Genomic DNA, 16,055 nt, shown 5'->3' on the forward strand with positions numbered 1-16,055 from the left:
GACCAACGTTGCTGTCGTCTCTTACCACCGGACCGCGGCAATTCCTAGTCAGTTATCTGTGGCTTCCTTGTCTTGAATAACTTATCTTATAAACCATTATACAAATTGGGTTTGATACGAAACCTGTCGTAATAGATACCGGTGCCCTATCTACTTCTTTAGCTCTACAACTTGGTCCCTACCGTAGAGAGATCTCTTTCTTGTTGGCTTGCCATCCTACTTGCTGATCAGTTCGCCAGAAACCTTGAATAATTCTTGAACGTTTTCCCAAACTCGATTTAAAAAAAATGTTATCGTGCTGTCCCTAGATTCAACAGGAGAAAAACGGATTTTCCTGACGGGGGGACATGACATGATGGGAATGCGCGCGCGTGCCATCTGCAAATACGAAACGTTTCCCTCCCGATCGCGTAAGAAGCAATACCCGAACGTATTTGCACTAAAGACAGCTCGTACAGAGGAACCAAAACCGCCCAAAAAAAAACCTTTACAAACTCCAGACTACTGGTAGGCGCGCACGAGAAGTGTAAGCAACACCTTTCCTAACGAAAGCAATCAAAGCTTCCGCGCACCTCTGGCTTTAATCTTCAACAATTGTGCGAGTGTTTGTTTGGACGGCTGTCTAGCCGTCGGTCGATTAGCTGATGTTTTGCTGATGGTTTTGAGCATTGGTCAGTTCGGATGCGTTTGCTTATTGCTTTGGCTGTTTCCGCCGCCGCACAAAACCTCCTCCATCGTTAGCAAACCACACAGAGGTCGGAGTCGGATTTTTCGGCAAGGTTTTTCTGTTCAGTTGTAAGAAAAACCGCAGGTCCGTCTACTGTCGGCGGCAAGTTAGAGGTGTGTATGCGAATGTCTTCCCTTATTCTTGGCTTGACGTGCGTTCTAGGTCATGCCCGGCCATCGAATGGCTTACTAGACTTGCTCTGATACCACATAATTGGATAGTCAGTCCTCACCCCACGTGGGAATGATCGTGATGGGGTTTCAACCTCCAGTCCTCAGTCGTGTCGTCGTTGGTGTCTCACCACCGGCCCCGGTATTTGTAAGAAACTCGTTCCAACGATTCCGAGGAACAAAAATACTAAGTTTCCACTACAGTTATTCTAATCGTTGCCATGCTGCCGTGTAATGAACGATGGGTATGATTTTTCCAGCAAAAAATTCAATGGTTTCTGCTTGCCCAGTACACACTGGATCGTGTCTTTGGGCCAACATTTATTTTCTCATAGTTCAGTACGTTGAGTCAAGCTCTACATACAAAACAAAGCAAAACAAAGCGACTCAAAAAATTATCGCAGAAAATAAACGAAAAAATGTTTAATATTTTAACTGTGGCAAGCAAAACAGACTTTTCCAACGATGCTGCTAAAACGTTGACACAACACTAAAATAAAAAATTGAATCAAGAGCCCGTACTGTTCAGCGGTCGGCCGCTTTCAGACCATATATCTAAGTATGTCGTTGTAGCATTATAACAAAACTAAAAAGCTTACTTTTCGAAAGAGTAGAAACATAGCGCTCTCATTACTTCAGGCCTCGAAGCCTTTGCCAAGGACTGTTAACTTACGCTGTAAAGTTAAAAGAAAGCATGAGAAAAGCTTTGAAGGCTGTGTGCGGGGTTTGACTCTGCGATTTCTGTAAACCCTTGAGTGTGCATGGTATAATGCGCTTGTTTTCAGTATTATTTAGAAACAAATTTCAAATATCCTAAAAAAATCTTCTCTCATACGCCATTGGCAGCCAGCGGTGCTGTATATTTAAATTTAAATCAGCACTTGCGCTACACTTTTCTGATGCGAGACTGATTGAAGTGCAGTTTTTCTTTCCACTTGTATATGAAGAACCAAATTTGAAACAAAAAATGCACCTCACCTCACGATAAACATGTGCACGACGGTCATGTTGGTGATGTTTCCAGCTGAAAACGGAAGCGCCATGGGAAGTGCCGACAGAAGCGCACCCCACAGGTGGTCTCGGATCTCGAGTCGGCTGAATTAAACCAGCGCATTGATACCCCCAAAAGCAGCCCTAACAAATGCGTGTGTTGTTGGGAAACGATCTATTAATCGACACCGGTGATAGCCAGGCGGATACCGGGCGAAAAACTCACCCGGCGGGAAAATAAACAACTAGCCGCAAAAGGCACGTACCATAGCGAGATACGTGGCAGGACCTTTCGTTCGAAGCGCTGAGTGAAGTGCATCAGTGAAGACCCCGTGCAGGTTGAAAGGGAGGGTAGTAATGGAAGATCGGGTCGATCCCGCTTCCGGCGCCCTCAGGGGTTTACGATTGATACGTTTTTTTTCTTATTTAGCCATGGTACACCACACAAAGACACGAACGCCGACAGAATAAAGCCACCACCAGAGAGTTGTGCTAACGAATATGTTCCAGATGGATGTATTTTGGATTTTGGCAAGTTGCGATGACGTCAGAGCCGCTCCCATAACTAGGATTGCACAGAGAAATACAGCTGTACGCAATTCTGCGAGAAGTTAAAGACAAGTGAAGATATACTTTACACAAATATTGCGAAACCTGATCTGATCCATGAGAAATTTAACGCTTGAATTTGTTTCGCAGCGTTAATTTATTATGACATCCTTTGAAATTAGCAAACAAAGCGACACTGGTAAGTTCAGTGTCAAATGTAAACAACACATCAACCACCCGAAAAAAAAACCTAAATCCCTCGTCGAGAAAGTCTTCACGATTCACAAATGTAAATAGAATGCCGTCAACGTTCCACTCTGTCCCGATTCAATTTATTGCAACTATGTCGAATAAGCAAAATAAACATAAGTTGCTCTTGTGCGGGATGGCGTCGGGTGTTACGGTCAACTTCGAATAAATCGAACGAATTTGTCCCACTGCTAGTGCAGTTAATTTACAATAACGTTTTGGATGGAGTTCTTCCTATGCCTTTCTGGTTGTTAGTTTATGAGAAGAACGTTTTCTCAGCCTTTCCCACCCAACCAACCACAGTACCTGTGCGCCCCGATCTGTGAGCCAAAAACGAAAACAAAAAAAAACCAAACCGAGTCTGGATCAGAACTTCCAACACTCGACATTGGTCGACCAGTCGTTTGTCATCGCGTAAACTCGATCTTAATTTCACCCTCTCTTGCTTCTTTTCTTCCCCAGCCCTGTAGTGTAGTACGGTGAATGAACGGAGACACAAACAAAACCCAGGAGTGTAGTAATAGCAAGTTCAGTGGACGCGCGTGGCTTAAAAGTCACCCGCGCGCATAGATCTTCATAAGCCACCGATGACAGAATTGGTGCGAATTATGGCAGTCGGCGAAGTGAGTGAACCGAAGCAGTGTCAAAATTGCGTGACGAGAGTTCATCGGTAAGTAAGCGAATGAAGGATCCCATTACATATGCACACTGTATGATCGTGTTTAGTTTTTCCCCACACCACATTGGGATGGGATCGCGAGCACGCGGTACGCAATGAGATCCCTTACTACTCACGCCACGGCCGATCTCACTCTCTTTCCGTCACGAAACCGAGAGTGGATCTCACACAGGCTCTCCCAATATCTCACCGGCGTTCACTCACGCACTTCACGGGGATCCCAGTTTTCGGCTTTTCCTCACACTTTTCCGACAGAACCGTTTTGTGTACGCCACCGCGCACCGTCTCCCATAACGCTTCCGCTGATCGTACCGTAACGCGATCGAGAACAAGCGCGAGTTCGCGCTGCTGCTCACGTCGTGGCGTCGCGATGGGGACACAAGGCGGGCAAAAATAAAAATTTCAATTCGAGAAAAAGATTTTATAATTAGTCAGCCGGCGGTGATGGTGTGTCTCGTTGGTTTTTTTTTTGTTGGCGCTGTTGTTTCTTCTGTTTCTTCTCACTGCCAGGCGAAAACTCACGAAGGCAGGATCTACTTTTTCCTCCCCCAAAATGACACCACCATCCGCTTCTTTCCCGGGGGGTTTGTTGTAGGTGGACGGCACACACGGTAGCAATGGTGAGGTTTCATGCACCGCAAGTTTGTTTGGTGCTTGGTGCTAGTTTCGGGTGGCCTACACACGTTTACGCGCGAACAGTTGGCACACAATCCATGGCTTAATTAATTGCCGTCAGGGTTCGGGCTCGGCGCGAGTATGAAGTTGTAGTGTGCAACTGGTGCTTGTTTGAAAATTGTCCGATTGAATTGCGAATGTTTTGCTAACATATTCCGGGATGCTTTTGTGTGTGTGTGTGTGTGTGTGTGTGTGTGTGTGTGTGTGTGTGTGTGTGTGTGTGTGTGTGTGTGTGTGTGTGTGTGTGTGTGTGTGTTTAAACTGTCATAACAAACGTGCTCGATGTTTGTAATATGCTGTACAGGATTGCGTTCTGTTTTAGATTTTCGCGATGATTTTTAAAACATTGGCATATTGGGGACTGTGGTATAGATGGAAACTATTCTTTTGTTGGCTTAATGAACAGGAGTTGGCCATTTTCATCTAATGCGTAAGGAAAACTACCATCCTTTAATCATCCATCCGTCAGTCCTCCAATTCCACCGGTTTGCTCGTGACCGGTCGCGTGGATCGGTGCTGGGAGCGAGAGACAGAGAAAGACAGAAAGTTGGTTGTGATCGTTCGCGTTTCCCATGGCCCTTTCAGTCGAGCATCAGGCAAAGCGCGTAGTTGACACAACCAGACCCCGTTAGTCGTGCTGTGCTGGTCCAGCACTAGTCCATGCCCGGGGCTTTTAGAGAGCGGCTTTGCGTGCGAATCGTTCGCTCCCTAAAACGGGTGCACTCGTATCGGCCGACCGGCTGTTCGCATGATCAGGCCGTGCCGAAAGGGCCGCACAAAAGGGACTGCAACAAAAACATAAGTCGAACGTCGCAGTCGGCGTCTGCTGCTTTGTGTGATTGGAAAAGTGTTTAGGAAGAATCAATTGGCAGCACGCTTTTTTTGGCAAAATTAAGCAGTTTTATATCTCTTCGGTCTTCGCCTGATGGGACCTGGAATAACCGAATTGTCTCCCCCTAGGGAGGGAAGGGCTGACTATCCCACTTCATGGAATCAATTTGAAGATAAGTAATTATTAACGACTCGAATGAAGTTTGAATACAACCGATGGAAAGTATAAAATATATGAAACTAATCTTTGGTCTTTAGTCGCATTTTTTAAAATGCGAAGTAGAATTTTTTCCTACAAACGTAAAGAAAGAAACCGTGGTTCGTTGGAGTTTTGGTAACTCCAATTGTAATACTGTTTTTTTTTTTTCAATCCGAGCACCTTTCTTGACCGAAAAAGATCTCAGGGAGAATGTTGACTGACAGCTTACTCTGAAAGAAACCTACAGAATATTCTTTTTTTCACAAACAGTACATCCTCGGGAGGTTTGCCTGCCTTTTCCTGGCTTCCTTTGTTCATCCTGATCGAAACAAGATAGTCCGTACTAAAAGCAGTTTTAGCTGTGATTAATATTGTACCTTTGGATTTATAGACTTCTACAGTAAAGAGTGCAGACTTCTTCTTCTTCTTCTTGGCTTAAACACCTACTAAGCCACGCCGGCCATCTAGAATTTTTCAATTTACGGACAACTGCCGAGCAGTAAAAAGTAGTTGCAAACTGTTCCAAACACTTATCATTCCACTCGAACCGATGCGAATCAAACTGAACCATAACAAAATCGACACTGAGCAGTGTAGCATCAGCAGTAGTAGTAGTCTCCCTGGCCCGGGCCATATTCGGCAATCCGGGTAACCCCATCCAAACCTCCCATTTCCATCTACTGCTTTTCTCCGCCCCGCCGTCGACCGCGTTGCAATTCCCGCGCATTGCTTACGGTGCGCTTCTTGGACGCTCACGAAGCTGGCAAAGCGGGGTGAACCTTACCCACGGCCACGGCTGGGGATGGGATGGGGACTTATTATATGGTAAACGACAACATGCACCTGATATTCCACATTTGGTCGGTTAGGATTTACTGTTTTTTCTTCTTCTTCTTCCTTTGCTGCTTCATCAACTTCTTCCTCTTCTGTCCGCGTTCTGTTCCAGACCCATCGAGACCTTCGCTGCATTCGGTGCGATCGTCCCAAAAGTATGAGAAGACACGCGTTGCCGTTGCTCCCTCCCCGACTCTTCTCGTCAACTCAGATGCATCCCACGTTAGGTTCGGAGTGTGTGCAATCATCACGATCTTACCGTGGTCGTTCTTTCACTTGGCTCGCTGGCCCTCTCTCTCTTTCCTTCACGCGCGTAAGATCTCCGCTAGCGTCCTCTGCAACTCCCATTTTCGCTGCGCATTGCGTGCGCATCAGTTGGAACGCTTCTTGGCGCGTGTGTTTGTTTTTGATCGTTCTTCATGTACGCGCGGGCGCAGCACCGAACGCGTTATTCACAGTGCTCTTTTCACGCGCAATGGCGAGTTTCCAGGCCTAGTCTGGCAATGCATATAGGGTGGATAAAAAATATGATCACCTGGCATTGCAGCAAAGTTTGAATCGTTTGCTAATTTTGACTATAGGAGAAAAAAACAGCACAACTATCGGTCTGGGCCAACGCTACCTCAGCCGTTGATCAAACGATGTTTGACAATGCATCCGTAGTGAGATGCTTGTCGGTCGCCATGCATCGCGAATTCCCTGTTACTGATGTCACCAGACCGGAAAATTTGTCTTTCAACACACAGAAGTCACGTTCAAATCGATTTACTGTGTGGTTTGAGGATCGTACGATCGTATGATTCTTGGTCGGAAATGATGGCGCCGATCAAAAGGGCGAAGTGCAATTGGATGGATCAAAAATAGATGCACAATACGCAGCTCGGGAAGAGAAAATCTGAATCGAAATAAAACGTGTTTTCCTCCCTAGTTTGCATTAAAGCAGATGAATGTTCTTTAAAGTATCTTTAAGCGCAATTTCGTTGTCGCTTACTACTCGAGGCAATTAGTAATACTAAATTGAATACTGTGTTAGAATACATTACTACTTACCGTAGTTAGGATTGACGCCCTGCAAAACTCCACCCTCGGACCGCTTGGTCTTGCGTATCGGTTGTCCGAGGATCGTGAAGTTGGTGTAGCCCATGTTCGGCTTGAGAAACAGGAAGTACACCTTGCCGAGCTCGAGCTCCTCACGCACAAAGCCCCGCTCGCGGAACTTCCCCCGGAAGATGTCGCACTCGTTCGTGGTGGTCAGATTGAACTGCAGCCGCACGGTACGGCCACGCTGCAGACGCCCCTTTGGTGGTTGCTTGTGCACCGTCAATATTTCGAACGTCGCGGCAAACGTTGGCCGCCGATCGCTCATCGATTTGACCTTCGCTTCGCACACGACCGGCGCCTCAAACGCGAGCGTTGCCGGATCGCGGGCCGAACAGTAACGGCGCTGTCCACCGCCAGCACCACCCCCCGTACCATTTCTTCGCTGAGGGCGCACCGAATGTTGCTGATTGCCGACGGCCGTCGATGATCGCATACCATACCCACCGGTACCGGATAGGGCCGAGTCTCTCCGGTTCCGGCTACCGAGCGGGCTTGCGGCATTCGCCAACGTTCGCCAACGTCTCCGGTGCAGCCGGCGACGCTCCCCTTTCAGACGCATCTGTGCCGTCCATTGCCGTTGCAAGGCTCGTTCCGCTTCGGCAGTACCGTAGCTACTACTGCCAATAATACTACTGCTGTCAGTGGGTGACCCGGCCGTACCAGAAAGCGCACCGTCAACCACTGTGCTTGACGGCGGGTTGCTTTGGTTCATTGGTTCGTTTGGTGGTATGTGCCGGCCCGATTGTTCCTGGTGGGCTAAGGATTTGGTGTTGGCACTGTTTCTTCGTAGCAGCTGCAAGACTTCATTGGGAGAAGTTTTCCCGGTGGCCACGCTTGGCAGGGGCAGTAGCGGTAGGGGGTGCGTTGGCGCCCGGGAGGCATCGTATAACCGGGGTGGTATCGCACCGCCGGCCAAACTTTCTACCTGGTGCACGCCGTCCTTGGAAGTGTGACTACTAATGCTAGGTGTTGTTCTACTGCTATTACTAACATATCTACCACTACTGCTACTGCTGCTGCTGCTAATGCTGCTAATGCTGCTGCTAATGCTATTGGAGTGGCCACCGGGTGTGCCCTGGTAGCCGCTGCTATGGTACGGTGGCGGTGCCAGGTGCATCGTGGCCACACTATCACACCGAGAGAACATCCAAACCAGAATTGCAAGCCATAGGTACATCAAATATTTTACTGGACTCCATTTGCGTAAGTACATGGCGTCTCGTCAGTTTGACTGGTATGTATTTTGTGGTTTTGTTTAATAATCTAATGTTGGGCTACACTCTTTGGGGAGAACCTTGGGGAGGATCCTCGCACTTGTATAAATTCTGTCTGGGAGATCTCTTCTTCTGGAGGTGCTCGGTTGACTGCGTTTTTCTTACTCCGATCCCTCTGTTAGGAATACTGTGGTCAATCTCAGCCGAAGGCGCTACTATTCGCGCCCCTTTTTTCTGTTGGGACGAGTTTGGTTTTGTGTTTTTGTCTTAGCTTGTGTAGGAGTGCCCACAGCTCCCCAGCTGTCGTCTACACCTCTTCGCACAAGGACGCACTCCAATCGGAATACGTGCACCAACTGGCTGTAAACGTACAGTCAAACAACACTACGATCCTAGATCTCTTTTTTTCGCTCTAGGGTGCCTCCCGATATCTTGGGCTGGCTCGGATTTTGGGCAATAATTTAAACTTCTTCGCTGATCGGTAATGACACATGTCAATTGATTGCTTCATGGTTTTTCTTGCACTTCGTTTACACTGGCACCTGTCCCCGATCCGGACACCGACAGCTCGTATCGGACAGGTGATACACAGCACGCACGCACATCCGCACATAAAACACGCACAGGCACAACCCACCTCTCAACGCCCGCATGCACGGTTGATGGTCGGAAAAGTGAATTTTTCGTAAGCAAAACCACCACACCGAAACACAATACACTAACGCACCGGACAACACACTTTTTCTCCCTTTCCGATCAGCACGCACAATCCGGCAGGATCGTGGCACTATCTTTGATGGGTCGATTTAACACTAGCACAATTGCTCGATCTTTCATTCTGCTGTGGATCGGCATTATTGAGCGTCGCAAACAAAGGGGGAAAAACTTCACCGATTCACTGGTTCACTTTTTACCAACGGGGGGGAAAAAATAACACTCTCTCGGTGAATTGGATAAATATTTAACACAATGATACACTTTTCCCTTCGAATTTTACTATTTTTCGGTTGGGCCTTTACTTTTTCTTCCTTGTTTTCTCTTTTCACTCACACAAAGCACACACTTTACGTTCTTTTGCACAATCAAGGGCGAAGGTTCTTGAGGAAATATTTGTGGAAATTTGGAAATGGGGACTGTTTCGATATTCACTTGGCTCGTTCGTAGATCCACTCGTCGTGAAGACCCCTGCAAAAAAGAAAAGAACAAAAACTTCGTGTAAGTTTAAAGCAGATATTGTTGCGTTCTAATGAATTTAATTTTAAGTGAAATTCGCTCTCACTTTCTAGAATCTAGTACCAAAAGCCCAAACACGAATCGTTTAGTACATTGACGGGAACGAACCGTGATCGTGATCGTGTCGGGCAACCGATTTGTAAAGGGCAGGTTTCACCCATAGCCCTGCCACTTTATACTCCGATCGCAATTCATATGCATCGATGATCCAATTCCATGCTCGCTCGCTCCCTTCCCTTGCTCATGCCCGATCGGATGGGACGAGGGATCGCTTGATCGCGATGATCTGGGCGGCACTATCTGTAAACACGATCTAGCGTATGTTAACGCCCTTACGACCATTTCTTCGCTAATAATAAGCAAATTGCGCGAGCATGTATAGAACGCTAGCGTGCGTTTCGATTTCGATACAGTGCAACAAGCCCGCTGTGACCCGTGTGTGTGTGTGTGTAGCTCCTGAACCTCCAGGCCAGGTGCCGCCCCATGGGCAACAAAGAAATTGTTGCTGGAAAACCCATTCCCGGGAAAGATTGGCTTTTCCACACCTGGGCGGTATGTAAAGTGCTCACCCATCCGTCCACAAAACAAATATGCGGATGTCGCATAAGGTGGACGGAATGAAAAACACTAACCAGCCTCCAGCTAACCACCCGGCCCGTTGTTTACCCGTAGTTTGATTCTTTTCCCACGAGAACGTCCAATCGTGGCCGGATTTTCCATGCATGCATACGCAAATGCATCACCTTTGCGTACCTCACCGTGTTGCGTGCGTGCTTTGCAAGCTAAAACTAATGCAAATGCATGTGGGCGAAGTTGTTATCGGTGGGGCGGTCTAATTAGCGCTGTTAATAAATGAGGAAAAATTACTACTTAATACAGGGGTGGGTGTGCGTATCGAACAGGACAGGGATTTTCCCGGTTGTCTAGCAATTGCCGCCGTACAGTACACTTACACCCATTACAGAGCGTCTAATGGTAGGGTACGGGTGCATTGACGTGTGCTTTCGATTTGTTTTAATTGCTTCTATTTGCTGGTAAGCATGTTGCGGTGCAAATGGTTCTGTTTACTTTTATTTTTGAATGTTTGTTAGTTCATTTTGTCTTGTTTTGGACCTCCTTTCTGGTGTGACTGATTTTATGTTTTAACCTTTGAATGAAATGAATATTTTTCAAGTGAATTGTTTGTAGTAGCTTTTTCTCCTGCAGGCTCTTGTTTTAATCAGTTTGAATTTTGAATACGGTTCTTCTTCTGCTTCTACTTATTGGGACAATGGCCTGCTAGGCCATGTCGGGTCATCTGACTTGCATACTTGCAGAATGACTTACTTTACTTGTTGATACCACGTACTTGGATTGATCGTAGGTCGGGATCGAGGTCAGGATCGGGATCGGGGTCGGAATCGGGGTCGGGATTGATCCACCCGGCAGCATGTGGTCTTTATCGCATTTTCCAAATAATTTCGATTCAAATATACTTAACAAAGTACGATTTTCCGTTTCAATTATTTCATAATCATTTCATAATGGAAAATATCATTAACTATGGGGTAAAATATTTTCATCCATTTATTACGAAAATGTGCAGAAATAAGCATTAACTCGATTCATTTATTTTTATTTATTTATTTACAATTGATTATGCCGAACGAGATTCATTTCTCAATTGATAAAATATTCAAAATATTCAACGAATATAAATATTTGATAAAATTGTCGAAGAATGTCGACGAAAAGAAGTGTAAAAATAGTTTAGAATCTTACCAATTTTGCCTTACAGAAAAGAAATAGTTTTACACAATCTCTTGACTGTAACTTTCGAAAAAAAAAATTATAGACAAAAATTTCGAAGATTTGTAACAATGCAATATCAGTATTTAATCGTAAAGAATTAAAATATCTGTTTAATTTTGACATGAAAAATAAACAAAACTGGTACAGGTTCCAACACTCCCGACAAGATCGAATGAAATTTATAATTATCTACGATATTTTCGATATATATTGCCCCTCCTTTTAAACCCATCCGTTATCTTAAGGGTTAAAGTGTTCCTATCACAATCTCCTTTCCGTAGTGCTGTTTTGGCAACTCTCCCGGTGAAACATTTCCGGCGTTGTATCCCCTCCGCTTTCCTAGCCGTGTGCATCGGGGCGATGATCCGCAAAATATCAGATCCCGTCGGACGGCACGTTTGCTCACCTTCAAGGGTTTTGTGAATTTTCACGCCTTACGAAAGGATTTGGCCGTGCGTGTGAGTCATCGTACTCGACACCACTGTCTGGTGATGCGACACAAAAATGGTTTCGGGAAGCCGGTCTCGATCGTCGCAGCCCACTAAAAGTCGCAAATCGCTTAAAGATCGCACCCGACGAGACACGTACACCACGCACAGCTCTGTCAGCAGGCTTTTCCCCGTTTTACTACGCCCGAACGAGGCCATAGAATCACCGCACTTCGTAGCGCGCACTGTCGCCAAACCGACCCCCACCCCCCCCCCCACCCCCCCCCGTACCGTGTCTTTGCCAGCATCATCTCACTCAATCTGACTTTAATTGATGAGTGTCGACTACGATCACCGATGTGTGTGAGCGTGCGGAGGCGATGGTTACGGGTGTACAACCCAAAGCACAACCTGATGAGGTTTTCTCACGTCGTTTTCACCCCTCTCTCACTTTCTTCTTCTTCCTCAACACCCATCCTGTCGGTCGTCAGACAGTACCACACGGGGGAGGCAGACCAAAAAAAACACAAAAAAGCAAAACCGTAAGATGCCGCGCCGCGGTGAAAAATCGCGGTTTGCCAACCGTGCTCTGAGACTTTCTGGCAAGGTAGAAGTGTGTGTGGTGTGTGTGGCGCAAGACATTTCGGTGGACCCCAATTTCCCAAACTCAACGAACCAGCCGAAAAAGACAACTAAAACGCACACACACTACGCAAACGCAGCCGTTTTTGTAAGGAAAAACGTTTGAAGAAAAGTGAGCATTGCATTAGGGCCGGGAAACTGCGATCGGTGCAGACATTCAGTCACACTCTCGGTTGTGTGACATCGGACATGGGGGGGGGGGGGGGGGCAAGGGGGTTCGTTCCTTTCTGTTACTTTTGCTGTTATTTTTGTTGTTTTTTCAGTTTTCCTAGGCAACTGTATTTGTCACAGTTTTCAGCGCTCACGGCACGGCCACAGTTACCGAAAAGTGATTATATTTTACACATTGGTTTAAGCACTTGTAGCGAATTGAACCACAGCTCTCAAACTTGGGGAAGGAACTTGCAGCAGCAATATTCAAATTATTACCCGGCCTAGTTATCGACCATTTCATGGGAAAGGAAAAACGATCAAAGTAGAATGTTCCGAATTTCAGGCAAATATAAACAGCCGTTTCCCGGTACAGACGTCCCATAGGGGTTTGGCCTAATTTGTGTTTGCATGCGGATGTGTGTGTGTGTGTGTGTGTGAAGTAGTAAAAGTGTGTTTGTCAGATTTTAAGCTACTCATTTCATTTAATGATGGGGGTGCACTTGGTGTTGCTCCTGACCTAATTATCCAACGATAATGTAAACAAATTCGTACCCGAAAAGATTTGCTTGCTTAAAGGACCAAATCAGGAGTGGAAAGTTTTGTAAGGAGTACTGTTTTCACTAATAGAAATTTGTAGATGATTGAACTTATTATTCACTGGTTTATTGGCAAGTCTACATCGAGCGTCCACCCATATTTTAATCGATTAGCTGTTGGAACAAATTAATTAAATTAAGTCGCAAGGAAAATGAGCATCGTTCGGCACACCTTTTCTAGCCAGCCATCAGGACATCCACATCAGCAAACATACACACAGGTAGCATGATTGTGCTGATGGAAATGAAGCATTATTTTTCACGACCGGCATGAAAATATATTCAACCTTATTTATGAGGTGCTATAAGCGGTGCTTTCATTAGTAAAAGCAGACATTTTTGTCGTTGTTCGCTCCTTCTTGATACTGAATTTTGGCAAAATAGCAAAACAAAACCTCTCCAACCTGGCGGTCACGGGACGCACCCAAATAATACACTAGACACACTCGATTGTGGCCGTCGTCTACACACGTGCGAAAGGATGTGAGCGAAATATCCGTCCCAAGGGGAGGGTTCTTGGGCACGCAACGCCGTCGTCTGACCGAGGTGTTTGCCCTCTAAAATTAACTCCTCCAAAGGTCATCCTTGATCCCATGGCTGTTCTCATTCACGCTCTCATATTTTGTTCTTGTTGGTGCTTAAAATTATAACACGCACCGAAATTTGCCAACTTTGCCCACCGAATGGAAAGCCGTGTCGATGACAATCGGTCGTTGCGCTGCCTGTCGGTTGCAGTTTCGCATTACGCAATCGGTAAAGTGGTAGGGAAAGCGTTGGTAGTGAAATAAATAAATGACAAAAATGGCACTGCATATGCAAGCGCCACACCGTGCACGCTTGAATCGTTTCATTTGAAGTTGGCCAGTTTGCCGACAGCTCTCGAATTGAGGGATGCACGGATTGGCGTTTGTAGATTCGACTGCAGGGATGTCATCGCTGCGTTTTATACATTTGGTTGAATCGATAAAATGTTTATTATGTGCTAATGATGTTATTTTAAAAAGCAAAATGATGGTCGTATAGTGAGAATCCGTTTCATAGGAATTTAAAAATATTTAGAAAACAAACCGAACGAACGATGTGTAACAAAATACAATCCAGGGGGTTTTGGGTTAAATTTTCCCTACAAAAAATCTAATAATTTTTTATTAAATATATTAAAAATCTCATCAAAAAATTAGAATCATAATTATTATGTAGCCATGAATTCGAATTCCATTTGAATCAGTCAGTAATTGTCACTTCGTAACAAAATTCTATGGAAAAGTTGTAAATAGTTCTATGTTGCTAAATGTAAATAGCTTTAGAGGCGTCCGGATGGTGGAGGGGAGGGACAGCGGTGTCGGTCTTCACACCGGGGCTCTAATCCTTTCCGGATCGTTCCTCCATAGTGTGGGCTGACTATCCAACAACGTGATATCAGCAAAGTCTATAAAAGCCATTCGATGGCTGGCGTCGCCTAGAAAACCGTTAAGCTATGAAGAATAGCAGTCGCAGAATTTTTGAAGGTTCAATATTCAATATGTTTTATAGTTCAATTACAAATATATTACTGGAGTTATAGAGATGATATATCAGCATTAAATTAAGTGAAAAACTGCCACAAAATGCCACAAAATGTGCTTTCTTTTGAACAACTTTCCACAAGGAAGCAAACCTTTCAGATGGCAACATCTTTTGACACACGTTTCAAACAATCACTCAAACGCTCGTTTTTCATCAACAAACGAAGATCCTTTTTGGTAAGATCCTTCCGGCATTGCGACCAAATGCAACACAATTTGCGTCGTCGGCAATGACGAGGCGAGAGGCATGGAAGAAATTAGTGAAAAATAAAGCCCGTCCCCGCCGTGTGAACCCTAGCAAAAGAAGCTAAGTTCAACGCAATCCAGTGAACCGTGAACCGTGAACACCCAGGGAATGAAGAACCGCGGCGGCACAACCTCATCATGATGGTTTTTATCTTTCACCATGATCGCAAGACGGTGTGTGACGTACGATGATGTAAATATGCATTTAGAGAAGAGGATGCACGTCGAAATGCACAGCAGCAGCAGCGCCGTTGACCTTAAACCGCCAAAGGTCATGCGCTAAGCCTGCCAGCTCAGCCCCGGCCTCCTGTTGAACGTCCTTTTTTTTTGTGTACGGTTTTGTTTAATCTTGCATTTCGTCACATGGAATTTATTTTTCTCTTCCTTTGTGAATTGGTGCGCTTTGTATCTGTTTCCTGTGTGCGTCCTAGTGTGTTCGGGTTTTTTTTTTATTTGGGAAATGTTGGGCACGCAAAGACGCAAAGGACGACAACAAAAAGGACTTGGAAATAAACGATCCAAGTTTTACGTGCGATCGACGCGACGAACGGCGCTTGACGGGGTGTTTTTCAGTGTGTTGTTTGTAGGAACAAATGTTATGCGTCGCCTGCAACCACAGAACCATTTTACCGTACAAATAGTGCATGAAAATCACTTCTTTTTTTAACCGTCTATACATATTTTTTTTTAGTGTCAGGGTCGGTAACCGTTGTTCTTTGGGGGTACATGTGGCACTTAGTTTGAGGATCGTTACTAATCTGGCTTAAAAGTGTAGCGTATGAAACGATTTATTACCATAATTTTGGTTTGTTATTATCAACAAATTGGCCATTGTGGATCAGTTTTCAGATTGATGATTTATTAATTTCACGATTAATTTTACACATCATAATACAGGAAAAACCATTAGAATTATGTCTGAATTCGAGCGATTCGGGATTGCTCTTATGTTCATTTGTGTCCATTTTCTCGACGAATCTGTTCTTAAAAATGAGCTATTTACATACTACAACGATCGATATTGTTTGTATGTAGAGAAAATCTTGAGCTTTTTTGCACACGAACTGCACTGTTTTCAGTTTTGTGCGATTTTTATGAGCAGTCAATGTCGGGGTGGCTTGCTACTGGAGGCTGAACGCAGCAAATATGTTAATAAATTGTACCAAAAAGAACTATTTTACAA

The 16,055-nt window shown here is 45.3% G+C and overlaps 2 protein-coding genes across 2 annotated transcripts in view; one reads left to right on the forward strand and one right to left on the reverse strand.

The window, feature by feature from the left end:
• Positions 1-8,251, reverse strand: part of LOC126563594 (protein vein) — a 28,636-nt gene extending 20,385 nt beyond the window's left edge. The window contains exon 1 of the mRNA XM_050220240.1: positions 6,954-8,251. Within this exon, the coding sequence (XP_050076197.1) occupies positions 6,954-8,217 (1,264 nt within the window). The 5' untranslated portion in view covers positions 8,218-8,251. The remainder of the gene's footprint in view (positions 1-6,953) is intronic.
• Positions 1-16,055, forward strand: part of LOC126562251 (tubulin alpha-8 chain-like) — a 395,370-nt gene that overhangs the window by 124,914 nt on the left and 254,401 nt on the right. The gene's annotated exons all lie outside the window — the stretch shown is intronic.

The sequence above is a fragment of the Anopheles maculipalpis genome, chromosome 3RL (assembly GCF_943734695.1).
Source record: "Anopheles maculipalpis chromosome 3RL, idAnoMacuDA_375_x, whole genome shotgun sequence".
Taxonomy (NCBI): domain Eukaryota; kingdom Metazoa; phylum Arthropoda; class Insecta; order Diptera; family Culicidae; genus Anopheles; species Anopheles maculipalpis.